This window comes from Muscardinus avellanarius (assembly GCF_963383645.1).
Source record: "Muscardinus avellanarius genome assembly, chromosome: 16".
In the NCBI taxonomy this organism is placed as follows: Eukaryota; Metazoa; Chordata; class Mammalia; order Rodentia; family Gliridae; genus Muscardinus; species Muscardinus avellanarius.
In genome coordinates, this window is record NC_137802.1 from 9,271,571 (window position 1) to 9,287,742 (window position 16,172).

Genomic DNA, 16,172 nt, shown 5'->3' on the forward strand with positions numbered 1-16,172 from the left:
GCCATCGGAGGCAGGATACCCGTAACAACGAAAATCTCAAGTTGTGCTTTCTTCTCTTTTAAATAGAACGGGGAAGGGGGGATGGGGGAAGGAAGAGAGGGGAAGGAAGAAAAATAAAATAAGAAAAAAAAATTAAAAATGGAAGCACCTTCGACAAAAACGACGATGACCATGAGGAAGAGAACCAGAAAGGTCAGCTCAAGACTTGGACTGTCAACCCATCCGTGAAGCTAACTCTCTCTCTCTCTCTCTCTCTTTCTCTCTCTCTAGAGTGTGGCCAGGCAGCTTAGTGAATTAATCGCTTACGAATTAAAAATAAATTATTATAAAATAGATTTCTGTACATTTTACATACATATATAAGAATCTCTGTCTCTGTCTCTATCATAGAGAACTGCCACCCTGGTCAGCGAGCCAAGTCCCCCCAACCCCCTCTCTGGGGATTGTAGTTTGGGGGTAGAATGTTTTTTCTCCAGGAGCGGGGTGGACATTTCTGGTCAGTCCCAGCCGAAGTCCTGGCCGGTCATCTGGTAGAACTTGCGGTTGTGGGGCCGGTAGAAGTCCCGCAGCCGGCGCAGCACCTCGCCGTCGATGGCCGGGTGCGGCCGGCCCTTGGTCTTGCCCAGGCAGTGCGGCCGGCCGCTGCCCTCGGCCTTCTTGAGGCACGGGAAGCCCTTGGTCTTGTTGAAGTAGAAGTGCTTGTCGCCCACGATGCGCTTGAGCCCCAGGAAGTCCTGCACGCGGCCCAGCTCCCCGGCCGGGTCGCTGACCAGCCGCTCCCCGCTCACGAAGAGCATCTGGGCCAGCGGGAAGTGGCGCAGCCAGTGCTCCAGGTGCCGCGCGTACAGGCCGATCTGGATGGCGCTCCAGGACGCGTCCACCAGCCCCGCGCTGCGGTTGCGGAACGTCAGGCTCTCGAAGGGCGGGATGTCCGGCCGCTTGGACAGCGTCTGCGTGTAGTCCGACACGGCCCGGGTCACCGGGTCGCGCACCACCACGATCAGCTTGGTGGCCTTGGACATGGCCGAGATGCGCGCCGGCGCCTCGCGCGTCACGAAGTAGCTGGGCGTCTTCTCCATGGTGATCTGGCCGTCCAGGGTGCGGGGCATCAGGTCCCTGCGGAGGGCGGACAAAGCAGGCTGGGGTCAGAGAGGGGTGCCCGGGCCCGGCGTGGTGGTGCGCACAGGCGATCCCAGCATTGGGGAGGCCGGGACAGGAGGATTGCAGGTTCGAAGCCAGCCTCAACAACTTAGATAAGCCCCTCTGCAACTTGGTGAGACCTGCTTTTTTTTGGTTTTTTTTTTTTTTTTTTTTTTTGCAGGTCTAGGGGTGGAACCCAGGGGCATTCGACCTCCGAGCTACACCCCCTGCCCTATTTTTTATTCTTTAATTTGAAACCAGGTCTCACTGAGTTGCAGAGGGCCTCACTAAGTAGCTGAGGCTGTCCGCGAACCGCGATCCTCTGGTCTCAGCCTCCCAAATGCTGGGATTACAAACGTGCACCACCACGCCCGGCGAAACCTGTTTTTTTTTTTTTAACAATTTTTTTTTATTGCACATAAATGGTAAACATTTAAACTATACTTGGTGCCATCTTCCCCCCCACCCCCACCCCAGCCACCGTTTTCCCTCCTCCCTCTCACCAGTGGTTGTCCAGGGTAACCATGTCATATTCATAATTTTACACATAGTCGGATGTAGACCCTCATTAATCAAGTTTAGCCTTCCTCCTCTCCTATCTTTCCATTCAAACTTTGCTGATATTTCCCCTCCATTATCTGGAGTCTCACAGGTATCCTCTGTGTTCCCTAGTTTGGAAACCCTGATTTTTAAAAATCGGGCCGGATAGCCGGGTGTGGTGGCGCATACTTGTAATCCCAGCGTTTGGGAGGCTGAGACAGGAGGACCGCACAGGTTCGAAGCCAGCCTCAGCTACTGAGTGAGGCCCTCAGCAACCTAGTGAGACCTTGTTTCCAAATAAAGTATAAAGTAGGCCTGGGAGTATAGCCCGGAGGTAGAAGAGCCCCTGGGTTCCACCCCAGTACCACAAAAAAATAATAATAATAATAATAATAAATAAAATAAATAATAAATAAATAGAAAGAAAGAGATGCAAAAACTAACTGGACACTGAATTTTGGTGCAGATCTGAAATCGCCTATTTGCTACGGGATAGAGATTTTTGGTTGGTTCTCACCCCTGAGCATAAAAGAACAAAAAAAGGCAATTTCCACATCATTTTGCCAAATACGTCTCAATAGGACATTCTAAATGTCCAGCTTCAAACCACCCTAAGTCCACCAAAACCATCATTTGAGCACATTTATAGAAACGAAGAGCCAGGTGTGGTGGCGCACGCTTGTCGTTACAGTACTTGGGAGGCTGAGACAGGATGATCGCAGGTTTGAGGCCAGCTTCAGCAACTTAGTAAGATCCTTTTTCCAAATAAAATATAAAATAGGTCTGGGAGTATAGCCCAGAGGTAGAAACGCCCCTGGGTTCCACCCCCAGTACCACCAAAAATAAAAAAAAAATGTGTCCAAATAAAAAATAAAACAGGGCTGAGGGTGTATCTCAGAGGTAGAATGCCCCAGGGTCCAATCCCAAGGGGGGAAAAAAGGAAGAAAAGAGATGTTATAAACAGTTTATCACTTGGGCCAGCAAGGGGATTCCTGGGGACAGAGGGTCCCTGTTTGGAGACACCGCCAACGTTGCCAACCAGTTGGAAGTTGGGGGGAAGAGGGAGCGTCTAATCCCCGAAGGAAACTGCTTGGCTGATCCCGTTAGACTTTAACGCTGGATTGACCCACTTTGGTCTCAGCCACTTAGATTAATGTCACCGTATCATCGGGATAATGCAATGAAGGCTTGACGCGTCCCAGCGCTCCATCTATCCAGAAAGCAGGTCACCCCAGACAGAGGCTGTGTCTCTCCCCACTGCTGTTAACGCGCCTGTGATCGGACAGTCTGGGAGAGGTTAATATTCAGAATCAAGCTGTGATCCTGGGGCCTGGAGGAAATCGAGGTCCCCAGAGCTCCCCAGGGCCATGTGGATGGGGGAACTTAGGGTCGGTCTGTCTGGGCTTGGACTTTGAAGTCTGGGCACCGGCTGTGACTCTTAGGATCACACAGTTACCAAGGCCTGTGGCCCTGGAAAAGTCACTTAAGCTGTCTAAAACAAATCTATCTTCCTTCCTTCCTTCCTTTCTTTCTTTCCTTTCCTTCTTTCTTTCCTTCTTTCCTTCCTTCATTTCTTTCTCTCTCCTCCTCTCCTCTCTTCTTCTTCTTCTTCTTCTTCTTCTTCTTCTTCTTCTTCTTCTTCTTCTTCCTCTTCCTCTTCCCCTTCCCATTTCTCTCTCTCTCTCTCTCTTTCTCTCTCTCTCTCTCTCTCTCTCTCTCTCTCTCTCTCTCTCTCTCCCCTCCCCTTTCTCTTTCTCTTTCTCTCTCTCTCTCTCTCTCTCTCTCTCTCTCTCTCTCTCTCTCTCTCTCTCTCTCTCTTTTACTGGGGATTGAATCCAAGGGCATTCTACCTCTGAGCTACACCCCTGGCCCTACTTTATTTTTTTTGGTTTAGAAATAAGAGTCTAGCTGGGCATGGTGGTGCGCTCTTGTAATTCCAACATTTGGGAGGCTGAGACCAGAGGATCACAGTTCTCGGACAACCTGAGCTACTTGGTGAGGCCCTTTGCAACTCAGTGAGACCCTGTTTCAAAATAAAGAATAAAAAATAGGGCTGGGGGTGTACCTCAGAGGTAGAAAGCCCCTGGGTTCAATCCTCAATACTGCAAAAAATAAAAAATAAACTATAAATATACATATACATAGGTAAATATAAATAAATGGCCTGGGGGAGGAGTATCTCAGAGGTAGAATGAGCCTGGAGATTCAATCTTCAGTAACATAACTCTTTTTTTTTTTTTTAATCAGGGCAGGGTGGTTCGTGTCTATAATCCCAGTACTTGGGAGGCTGAGACAGGAGGATCTCAGGTTGCAAGACAGCCCTAGCAACTTGGTGAGACTCTCGGCAACCTAGTGAGACCTTGTTTCAAAACAAAAAATAAAAAGGGCCGGGGAGTATATCTCAGAGGTAGAATGCCCCTGGGTTCCATCTGCAGTACCACAAAAGAGCTGGGGATTTCGCTCAGCAGTACAGCATCTGTGGGTTCAATCCCCAGTATCACACACACAAACAAGCAACAAAAAAAAAAAAAAAATCAGGGTGAAAAAGACTCTTTGGGGCTCATCACAATAAGTATAAAAACCACAGCAACAAAGTCTTACACAGTGACGAGAAAACAAGTTCAATTCCTTTTCTTTCTTTCTTTCTTTCTATCTTTCTTTCTTTCTTTCTTTTAATTTTGGTACTGGGGATTGAACCCAGAAGGATTCTACCTCCAAGCTACACCCTCAGCCCAATTTTATTTATTTAGAAACAGGGTCTTTACGAGGTTGCTGAGAGTCTGAGTTAGCAAGGCTGCCTGCGAACCTGTGATCCTCCCTCTCCGCCTCCCAAGTACTGGGGTTACAAGTGTGCGCCATCACGCCGGGCTGGGTTCGGCTTCAAATATAGCTTGTGCGGGTGAGGCCCGGGGTGGGGGTGGGGGTCAGTGGACAGAAAATCACTAAGAAGAAACGCCGGGGGAGGAGGGGGATTCTGGACCGACCAACCTAATGGGATTCGGCTGCGGTCAGGCCAGGGCGCCCAGACATCATCACCCGCAGGATGCCGGAAGGTAAAAACCTGTCAGATATCCAGGGGATCTGACAGCCAGGATGGGTGTTCTTGCTGAACTGACTTCACAGGGCTCTTGGCTAAAACTGGATTGTGCAAAGAAGCGCCCAGAGGAACCCAGGGGAAAGTTCGGAAGCCTGGCTATAGTTTGGTCAAGCAGACAATCTTTGTCGCATTAAGCAGGGGGACAGAGCCTCAGAGGTGACCGGAGAGCTCCTGGTGCAGAAACTTCCAGGAGTTCACAAGCAAGATCCTTTTTGCTCTTTTTCTACACCCCCCCCCACCCTAAGACTACCAGCCAAGTCCTTTCCATTCAGTTTCTGAACCTCCCTCCCCCTTTTCTGGTCACATTTTCTGGTTCTTGTCCTTAGACATCTCTCCGAGCCAAGAGTGGTGGCCCACGTCTGTAATCTCAGTACTTGAGAGGCTGAGACAGGAGGACTGCAGGTTCGAGGCCAACCTCCACAACTTAGTAAGATCCTGTTTAAAAAAAAAAAAAAAAAAAAAAAAGCCGGGCGTGGTGGTGCAGGCTTGTAATCCCAGCATTTGGGAGGCTGAGACTGGAGGATCAGGCTTCACAGACAGCCTCGGCTACTACTTAGTGACACCCTGTTTCAGAATTTAGAATAAAAAATAGGGCTGGGAGTGTAGCTCGGAGGTAGAATGCCCCTGGGTTCCATCCCCAGTACTGTAATAATAATAATAATTAATAATAATAATAATAATAATGGCTGTGGGTGTAGCTCAGAGGTAGAATGCTCCTGGGTTCAGTTCCCAGCACCACAAAAAAAGAACAGAAACCTCTCAGAGCTCAACAGTAGATCAAGGAGAAAGGATGCTAAGAGAAAGACCCCCCCATACTCCCCTCAGCACCCCTAGGTGGGCCTGCACGCCCATCCCAGCATCCCTATCAGCAGCTCCAGCCCCAGGCTAACCTCTGGGCCGATCACATCACATGGGGTAATTGAGCTGCTCATTTAAAAAGCCAGTCTGTCAATAGTCCTAGCTAATAATTAAATAGTGCTTTCGGGTTTGAGGGAGAAACTTTCACTTGCATTATCTGACGCCATCCCTGGCCACAGGCCAGGTGAAGTAGGGATTGTAATCTCTTAGTTTGCTAAAAAGTAAAAATAAAAATAAAAAACGAAGGCTGCATGCAATCCCAGCCTTTGGGGGCTGAGACAGGAGGATCGCAGTTCACAGACAGCCTCAGCTACTTAGTGAAGCCCTTTGCAATTCAGGGAGACCCTTTTTCAAAATATAAAATAGCCGGGCGTGGTGGCGCACTCTTGTCATCCCAGCATTTGGGAGGCTGAGACCAGAGGTTCGCGGTTCGCAGACAGCCTCAGCTACTTAGTGAGGCCCTCTGCAACTCAGTGAGACCCTGTTTCAAAATGAAGAATAAAAAACAGGACAGAGGCCGGGCGTGGTGGCGCATGCTTGTAATCCCCGCGCTTGGGAGGCAGAGACAGGAAGATCTACTGGTTCGAAGCCAGCCGCGCTGGCTTAAGAGACCCTGTTTCCAAATAAAAAATATAAAATGGGTCTGGGAGTGTAGCCCGGAGGTAGAAGGGCTTCCAGGAACCCCAGTACCACCAAAACAACAACAACAACAAAAAAAAACAGGGCAAGGGGTGTAGCTCGGAGGTAGAATGCCCCTGGGTTCTATTCCCAGGACCAATAAATACATACATACATACATACAAACATACATACATAATAAATAGGGCAGGGGGTGTCGCTCAAAGATAGAATGCCTCTGGGTTTCATCCCTAGCACCACAATAAATAAATAAATAAATAAATAAATAAATAAATAAATAAATTAAATAAAGCTGGGTCAGTGGCCTGCAGGGCACAGAGCTGGGAGTTAGTTCTCTGGAAGAATCTTCTTCCGTCCATCCATCCAGTCTCCCTCTCGGCTCTCCTGCTTTCTTCCCAGCATGCTCTAGACCACGTAGCACCACACACACACCTGTCCTCTCTTTAAATAAATCCCCGTATCTTTGCCTCTGGCGCACAGATTAGAATCTTAATAGTGGGTATTCTGGTGCCGATCTCATGAGGGCTGATCATAATTGTCTGAAGATGAGTCAGATTTCGAAAGAGTAAACCTGTGAGGCGCACCTAGAGAAGCCCCAACCATCCCAACAGCGCCTCCTGGCCAGCACCCTCCTCCCCGCTCAGCCAGGAGTCTTTGCAAGCACAGGAACTTGGCAGGGGTCACTAATACATGCTCATGAAGCTGCTGGGGTGTCGCCCACCACCGGGTATGGAGTCAGAAAGCAGGGGTGATCCCCTTGCTCCGTGCAACCCAGAAAGCAGGACAAGCTGGACTGCGAGGAAACCCGCAGCCTCAGCGAGCCGGGCCACTGAGCAGGCTTCTGAGAGCCAGGTGTGTTTGGAGGGCGTATTTCAGGCTTTCAGCTTGTCTGACGATTCTTGCAAGAAAGTCCTGTGCAGCCTCCGTGGCACACCGGGGAGCTTTCAACACTTATTAAATGCCGGGGCCTCGCCCCACGCACACCGAATCCGCCCTTGGCGGTCTTGTGTGTGTTTGTGTGCGATACTAGGGGTTGAATGAACCCCGGGCATTCCACCTGCCAGCGACACCCCCGGCCCTGTCGATTTTTTTTTTTTTAGTTTGAAACAAGGTCTTGACAAAGGTCGAGAGCCTCTCTGAGTTGCTGAGGCTAGCCTCAAATCCCTGATCCTCCTGTCTCAGCTGCCCAGGAGGATTACAGGAGTGTACCACCAGGCTCAGCTTTTCCAGAATCTCTTTTATTTTTTATTTATTTATTTATTTATTTTATTGGTGGTGATGGTACTATAGGGATTGAACTCGGGCAATGCACCTATGAACTACACCCTCAGCCTTGTTTTATTTATCTTTTAAATTTAATTTATTTATTTATTTATTTATTTATGGTGGTATTTAGGGTTCCTGGAACCCTTCTACCTCAGGGCTACACTCCCAGACCTATTTTATATTTTTATTTGGAAACAGGGTCTCTTAAGCCAGCCCGGCTGGCTTCAAACCTGCGCGATCCTCCTGTCTCCGCCTCCCAAGCGCGGGGATTACAAGTGTGTGCCACCACGCCTGGCAATTTATTTTTATTTTATTTTTTTTGTGTGTGTGTGTGTGTGTGTGTGACCCCAGTAAAACACACACACCATCCTGTCTCAGCCTCCCAAGTACCGGGATTACAGGCATGCACCCCTATACCCAGCTCCCTTTTTTTTTTCCTAAGAGAATTTAATTTTACTTTAGATCATATACTTTGACAAAAAAGCATAAATGAGATAAGCTAACGCTAATATTATTCTTCACTCGTTTTTCTTTCTTCTGGACGGTGTGGTCTAACTTTTGAGGATGAAAGGTTTAGCCACAGCTGTTAGTTGTTTTTTTTTTTTTTAAGTACGTGAGTAAAGATGGGTTTATCTAAGCCGGGCGTGGTGGCACACGCTTGTAATCCCAGCATTCGGGAGGCTGAGACAGGAGGGTCGCGGTTCACAGACAGCCTCAGCTACTTAATGAGGCCCTCTGCAACTCAGTGAGACCCTGTTCCAAATAAAGAATAAAAAATAGAGCAGGGGTTTAGCTCAGAGGTCAAATGCCCCTGGGTTTCATCCCCAGACCTGCAAAAAAAATAGGGCTAGGGTTTTAGCTCAGAGGTAGAATGCCCCTGGGTAAAAAAAAAACAAAAAAACAAAAAAACAAAAAAAACAGCCAAGCATGCCTATAATCCCAGCATTTGAGAGGCTGAGATAGGATTGTAGGTTTAAGGTCAGTCTGCTATTTAGCAAGACTCTTAGCAACCTAGTGAAACCCTGTTTCAAAACAAAATATAATTAAAAAGACTAAGGGTGTAGCTCATAGGTAGAGTGCCCCTGGGTCGATCTCTAGTACCACTAAATTTTTTTTTTTTTTTTTTTTTTTTTTGGTGGTACTGGAAGCCCTTCTACCTCCGGGCTACACTCCCAGACCTATTTTTACATTTTTTATTTGGAAACAGGGTCTCCTAAGCCAGCGCGGCTGGCTTCGAACCTGCGCGATCCTCCTGTCTCTGCCTCCCAAGCGCGGGGATTACAAGCGTGCGCCACCACGTCCGGCTCACTAAAAATTTTTTAAAAGCCCCAAGGAGGCTGGGGGTGCAGCTCGGAGGTAAAGCGCTTGCCTAGTTTATAAAATATCCTGGCCAGCTGAGTTCTATCCCTAGCACCAAAATGGGGGTGGGGGGGCAGGAGGGAGGAATTCCACGACACTAAGATAAATTCACATTGCCCATGATCACCGGTAGGTTTTCTTCCCTTCTAATCTTGAGACAGGTTGGGTAAGGAGGGTTAGATTATGTCTGAGGAGTTAAATTCTCAGCCTCAGGTCAGGGACCATTCCAACAGCGATATCTCTCTCCAGATTGAAGAAATCAGCCCAAAAGTTGAACCCACAACCTGCTGGGGTAGTTTTTTGTTGCCCCCCCCCCTCAAGGAATGCTTGTCTGAAGTTTTCAGAAACACAGAGTTCAGGAGGGAGCAGAAATAAGTTAGGCTCTTAAGTGCTGTTGCTGCTACTGTTAGAAGCAGACTTTTAAAAGCCGGGCATGGGGGCACGCGCTTGTAATCCCAGCATTCGGGAGGCTGAGACAGGAGGATCTCGGTTCGTGGCCAGCCTCGGCTACTCAGTGAGGCCCTTTGCAACTCAGTGAGCCCCTGTTTCAAAATAAAGAATAAAAAATAGGGTTGGGGGTGTAGCTTAAAGGTCGAATGCCCCTGGGTTCCATCCCCAGCACTGCAAAAAAGAAAAAAAAAAAGAAAAAAAGCCGGGCGTGGTGGTGCATACCTGCAATCCCAGTACATGGGAGACAGAGACTGGAGAATCACGAATTCCAGGCTAGCCTCAGCAACTTAGCAAGACTCTGCCGCAAAATAAATGAATTAATTTAATTAAATTTAAAAGGGCTGGGGGTGTAATTCAGTGGTAGAGTGCCTCCTGGGTTTAATCCCCACTACAACAACAAGAAAAAAAAAAAACCTTTCAAGTCTAAAGGACGAGGAAATTAGAAAGAACCAGAGAGGTTCTAAAGAGCCCTTGAGTTGACAGTTTCCAGTACCAAAGGCTGCCCTGATTTTCTTTCTTTACTTCTTTTCTTTGGGTAATAAACACACACACACACACACACACACACACACACACACACACACACACACTCCTACAGTCCAGTAACTGAACTTATTGTTTGAATTGGTAAATTACACAACAATAAAAGGAAAGATTATTGAAATGGGCGTAAGCTAACTCACAACAGTTAAACAGATGCCCAGACTTTTAGACGAAGCAGATGATGGGAGTTAATGAACTTCAGAGAGAAGAAGAGGCAGGCCACATGGAGCTGGGTGGATCCAGTCTTCCAGCCCCAGTGAGGAAAACCCGGAATGGGGAGAGGTCTGTGCCGCCCAAAGGCGTTTCTGTCTTCCATTGGGAGAGATGTCTGCGCTCCGTTTTACGGAAACATCGTCCACTGTTTGAGCCTCCAACAAATATACATTTTTCTTCTCAAGAATTTGTGAGCCGGGCGTGGTGGCAAAGGCTTGTAATTCCAGTATTTGGGAGGCTGAGATGGGAGGAGCGCAGGTTCGCGGCCAGCCTCAGCTACTTAGGCCCTCCGCAGCTCAGTGATACCCTGTTTCAAGCTAAAGAATAAAAAATAGAGCTGGGGTGTAGCTCGGAGGTAGAATGCCCCTGGGTTCCATCCCAGGTACTTAAAAAAAAAAAAAAAATTGTGAAACTTTAACTTAAATTGCATATAAGTAAAAATCAATCTTGGTATCCATTTCTAAGAACTTTGACCAGAGTGTAACTACATAAACATCTATCTACAATAAAGACAGACAACAACAGTCTGATCATACCCTAAGGTTACCCTACGCTGCCCGTCCCAGCAAAGATTTGACAAGTCCAGTCATAAAGGCCTAAAGCTGTCCAAATCTTCCTTTTGACAACTTTTAAGGGGGAAATGTTATTGAAATGAGAAAATGTCAACAGGGACTTAGAAATGTAGACCTAGAGCCGGGCGTGGTGGTGCAGGCTTGTAATCCCCGCATTCGGGAGGCTGAGACAGGAGGATCACGGTTCGCGGCCAGCCTCAGCTACTTAGTGAGGCCCTCTGCAACTCACTGAGACCCTGTTTCAAAATAAAGAATAAAAAATAGGGGTGGGGGTGTAGCTCGGAGGTAGAATGCCCCTGGGTTGCATTCCCAGTATCCCCCCCCCCAAAAAAAAGAAATGTAGATCTAACCAGTATATTTTCTATTGCCCAAAGGAAAAAAAAAAAAAAGACAAGGTGTGAAGATGTCTGCCTCTAATTCCCATGCCCCTTCGACCAGGTCCCCAAATTTCTGGGCGTCAGCTTCTTCATCTGTAGAATTAGCCCAGCAGAGGAGGTGGAAGGGGGAAAGTGGTTTTGCCCTTTTTGTTTTTGTTTGGTTTGGTTTGGTTTTGGGTATTGGGTATTGAACCCAGAGGCATTCTACTTCCATGCTACACCCTCAACCCTTTTAAAAACAAATTTAAATATTTAAAACAAACAACCCTTTTAAAAACAAATTTAATTTTTTTTTTTTTATTTTTTGGTGGTACTGGGGATGGAACCCTTCTACCTTGGGGCTACACTCCCAGACCTATTTTTATATTTGGAAACAGGGTCTCTTAACCAGCGAGTCCGCCTTTGAACCTGCGCGATCCTCCTGTCTCCGCCTCCCAAGCGTGGGGATTACAAGCGTGCGCCACCACGCCCGGCAAATATTTTGTTTTCTGAAACAGGGTCCTGCTAAGTTGCTAATGCTCTTGCCGAGTTGCCGAGGCTGTCCTCGAATCTGTGATCCTCCTACCTAAGCCTCCCAAGTACTAGGATTACAGGCGTGCGTCGCTACACCCAGTGAATCTGCGTATTTTGCTGACCCGTGCTGACAAGAATCGCAAGGGCTTAGGCCTGAAGGCTGATGTCCCATCAGCTCTAACCTTTCCAACACACTTGACAGAGAAAATTTCTTCCCAATAGAAAAATCGAGATTTTTTTTAGGTTATGGTCCACCACCCTTCATATCAGCAAAGTCACCGATGGATCTAGAAAATATGAATGCTGCGTTTAAAAATGCAAGACAAGACCCGGCGTGGTGGCGCACGCTTGTAATCCCCGCGCTTGGGAGGCGGAGACAGGAGGATCGCGCAGGTTCGAAGCCAGCCACGCGCGCTGGCTTGGGAGACCCTGTTTCCAAATAAAAAAGTATAAAATAGGTCTGGGAGTGTAGCCCGGAGGTAGAAAGGTTTCCAGGAACCCCAGTACCACCAAAAAAAAAAAAAAAAAAAAAAAAAAAAAAAAAAAAAAAAAAGGCTGGGGGTGTAGCTCAGAGGTAGAATGCCCCTGGTTTCAAGTACCACTAAATAAAAATAAATAAAAAGTAGATTCAAGTTTAAAAAAAATTAAAATATACTGGGATGGATAAAGAGTATCTCCCATTGAGGTCTTTGAAATTTTTTTTTATACTGCGGATTGAATCCAAGAGAATTCTACCTTCTAGCTACCCCTCCAACCCTTTTTAATTTTGTCGTTGTTGTTTAGAAACAGGGTCTAAAGCCAGGCATAGTGGCGCACGCTTGTAATCCCAGCATTTGGGATGTCTATTTCCCGAGGGAAGGAGTGCACCCTGAGAAAACTCTGCAGACACTCAGGGGAGCGGAGCCGGGGCTGGAGGCCTGAGCAGAGGCTTCCCAGGGGACAACTTGAAAGCTGTCAGACGCCAAAGACTCCCACAGGCTGGGGCTGAGGTCAGTGCGCTGGGCCCAAGTGCTAAAGCAATTCCTGAAAAACCCACGGAGCAGAGGAAGAGGAGGCTCTAAGGTCATGACAAGTCCAGTGACGGGCACGGCCTAAAATGTACTATGATTCTCTGAAGGCCCATCTACCAACACCCAGTGATTTTCACAACACGAAAGAAAGAAAGAAAGAAAGAAAGAAAGAAAGAAAGAAAGAAAGAAAGAAAGAAAGAAAGAAAGAAAGAGAGAGAGAAAGAAAGAGGGAAGGAGGGAGGGAAGAAGGAAGGAAGGAAGGAAGGAAGGAAGGAAGGAAGGAAGGAAGGAAGGAAGGAAGGAAGGAACCTCCTGCCTTCTTCCAACCACGACATTCACAGGGAACCTCGGGAGTCAGGAGTCAGGAGTCAGAAGGCAGAGGTCAGAGGTCGTCATCAAGCTTGGTGGGGCGTACCTGTAATTCCAGTACAAACTTGGGAGTTTGGGAGAGGAGGTTTGAGGCCAGGTTTGAGGCCAGCTTCTGCAGTTTAGTGAGACTCTCGGCAACTTAGCTAGACTCTGTTTCAAAATAAAAAAAAATAAAATGAGTCTGAGGCTTTAACTTAGAGGTAGAGAGCCTTTGGGTACAGTCCTCAGTACTGCAAAATGAATGAATGAATGAATGAATGAATGAATGAATGAATGATAAATAAATGACAGAAGTTACTTCTCTCTGTGTCTCCTTGCTTCTAGTGGGACGGTGGTGCTCACCTAAATTTTAGTACTTGGGAAGGGCCGAGAGAGGATAACCGCAGGTTCAAGGACAGCCTAGGCTGCTTAGTGAGTCTCTCTTGGCAATTTAGTAAGACCCTGCTTCTCCAGGCGTGGTGGCGCACGCTTGTAATCCCGGCGCTTGGGAGGCTGAGACAGGAGGATCGCACAGGTTCAAAGTCAGCCTCAGCTACTGAGTGAGGCTCTCAGCAACTTAGTGAGACCCTGTTTCCAAATAAAGTAGAAAATAGGTCTGGGAGTGTAGCCTGGAGGTAGAAAAGCCCCTGGGTTCCACCACCAGTAACCACACATACACACACAAAAAAATAATAAATAAATAATAGATAAAATAGGGCTGGGGGTATATAACTCAGAGATAGAATGCCCTGGGTTCAAAAAAATTTTTTTTTTTTTTTTTTTTTTTTTTTTGGTGGTACTGGGGTTCCTGGAAGCCCTTCTACCTCTGGACTACACTCCCAGACCTATTTTTATATTTTTATTTAGAAACAGGGTCTCCTAAGCCAGAGCGCGTGGCTGGCTTCGAACCTGCGCGATCCTCCTGTCTCCGCCTCCCAAGCGCGGGGATTACAAGCGTGCGCCACCACGCCCGGCGCAAAAAAAAAAATTTTTTTTATAAAAGCGAAAGGAAAAGGAAAGAAATAAGAAAGAAAAGAAAAGAAAGATAAGATAACCAATCAGAAGACGAGGAAAACTTTGGTCTGGAAACTTCAGACGTCCTGGGAACAATGACAGTCGCAGCCCTGTAACCTGAACTTCAGGCTCCAATCCAGATTCCTGAAATGCACTTTCTTCCCAGGGGGCTCAGTTTGGCGGGAGAAGATGCTATCTGCCCCCCTCTCTTTATCTGGGTCCGGCTTGCTTCCTTCCCGGGAAGCCTAGCTGAGCACACCAGCTCCGGGCTCCCCCTTCAAAGGTCCCCATCTCCATAAATAATTATCTCCATTTGGGCGAGACGTTTGCATATCAAAGCTCTCCTTTGGGAGTCTCAAAAATAACTTTCAACTCGAACTGTGTCAAGAGTGGGGGGGCCCTTGCCAGCCAGCCCCTGGAACCGCCGGAAATGACATCACAACCTGTGATCCTCTCAAAGTGCATGGATTTTTTTTTTAACTGTTTTTTTTTTTTTTTAAGGTAATAGATTAAAAAAGGAGAGCAACAAAAGTTCCCCAGTCCTCCTCCTTCTCCTCTTCCAACCCAGCCGTCCTTTGTCCGGCCCGGGCCCCATACCCCCACCACAGGATTTACCCTCCATTGTCCACGAATTTCAATACTGCTCAGAAAATGAAAAGGCTTTGTAAGCCACGAAGGGGTGGGGCGCTGCGGAGCATCTCGAGGGGCGCCCCTTTCACGGGGGCAGCATCCTTGGTTCTGGGCCCCACTGCACAAAGGGCCCCGAGTTCCTGTTCCGGGAAGGGTTGGGGCAGGGGCTGGGGCCTAGGGAGGGTTTCAATTAAAAGCTAATAGTCTTTTGTGTAGGAGCCCTCTGGGGGCCGGGGGAGGGACAGATCCTGTGAAATCAGGGGGAATCTGTGGGTTTCCTGGAAGAAGAAGAAGAAGAAAAAAAGGCCAAGCTTTAAGAAAATCATTAGAAAGAAAAAGAGCTTTATGAAAAGCAGACGTTTTTTGGAAGAGTGGGTGGGGGACCCAAGGGTGTGCTTGTATACCTCCAGCCCCTTTTTTTTTAACTTTAAAACAGGGTTTTACTATATTGCTGAGGCTGTCCTCAAACCTGTGATCCTCCTGTCTCTGCCTCCAAGAACTAGGATAACAGGTATGGGCAGACTGTTTTTTTGTGTGTGTGGTCCTGGGAATGGAACCCAGAGACATTCTCTCTGTGAGCTACAACCCCAACCCTATTTTTTTTTTTTATTCTTTATTTTGAAACAGGGTCTCACTAAATTGCCATTGGGAGGGCTAGGGTTGTAGCTCGGAGGTCGAATGCCCCTGGGTTCCATCCCCAGGACCGCATAAATAAATAAATAAATAAATAAATAAATAAATAAATAAATAAAAGCTGTGTGGCTGCTGGCCAACTGTCTACCATCTCTGTGCTGTCTTTCCTCCTGTGTAAAATGGAGAACCTGTCATCCTGCTACTGATACAATTTTGTTGTTGTTTTTTTGAGGATGTGATATGTTTTGAACTTTGTAAACGAGCCCCCCAAAGCAGCAAAACTCTGTCCAAGGATACTGTAAAACGAGTTTTCTCACTTCAAGTCTCATCTTCTTCTTTTGGTGCTGGGGAGTGAACCCAGCCCCTTTAATTTTTATTTATTCATTTATTTTTATTTTGAAATAGAATCTTCCTCAGTTGCTCAGGGCCTACGTGGTTGCTGAGGCTGGCCTTGAACCTGCAACCCTCCAGTCTCAGCCTCCCAAATACTGGGATTCCAGGTCTGTGCCACTGTGCCCAGCCTTCACCGTGCCCTCCTTGCATCATCTTTGGCCCAGGGCTCGTGGTGAAGGAAATATTGCTAAAAGAAGAAGAAAAGAAGAAGGAGAAGGCGAAGGAGAAAAAGGAGGAGGAGGAAGAGGAGGAAGAGGAGCAGAAGAAGAAGGAGGAAGAAGAGGAGGAGGCGGAGGAGGAGGAGAAGAAGAAGAGAAGAAGGAGAAGAAGAAGAAGAAGAAGAAGAAGAAGAAGAAGAAGAAGAAGAAGAAGAAGGAGGAGGAGGAGGAGGAGGAGGAGGAGGAGGAGGAGGAGGAGGAGGAGGAGGAGGAGGAGGAGGAAGAGGAGGAGGAAGAGGAGGAGAGAAGAAGAAGAAGAAGGAGGAGGAGGAGGAGGAGGAGGAGGAAGAGGAGGAGGAAGAGGAGGAGAGAAGAAGAAGAAGAAGGAGGAGGAGGAGGAGGAGGAGGAGGAAGAGGAG

At 47.5% G+C, this 16,172-nt stretch overlaps 1 protein-coding gene across 1 annotated transcript in view; it reads right to left on the bottom strand.

The window, feature by feature from the left end:
- Positions 1–497: 497 nt before the first annotated feature.
- LOC308275416 (heparan sulfate glucosamine 3-O-sulfotransferase 3B1) overlaps positions 498–16,172 on the bottom strand; it is a gene marked incomplete at both ends in the record, with an annotated part of 39,697 nt that continues 24,022 nt past the window's right edge. The window contains one exon of the mRNA XM_080713671.1: positions 498–1,116. Coding sequence (XP_080569797.1) covers positions 498–1,116 — 619 coding nt within the window. The remainder of the gene's footprint in view (positions 1,117–16,172) is intronic.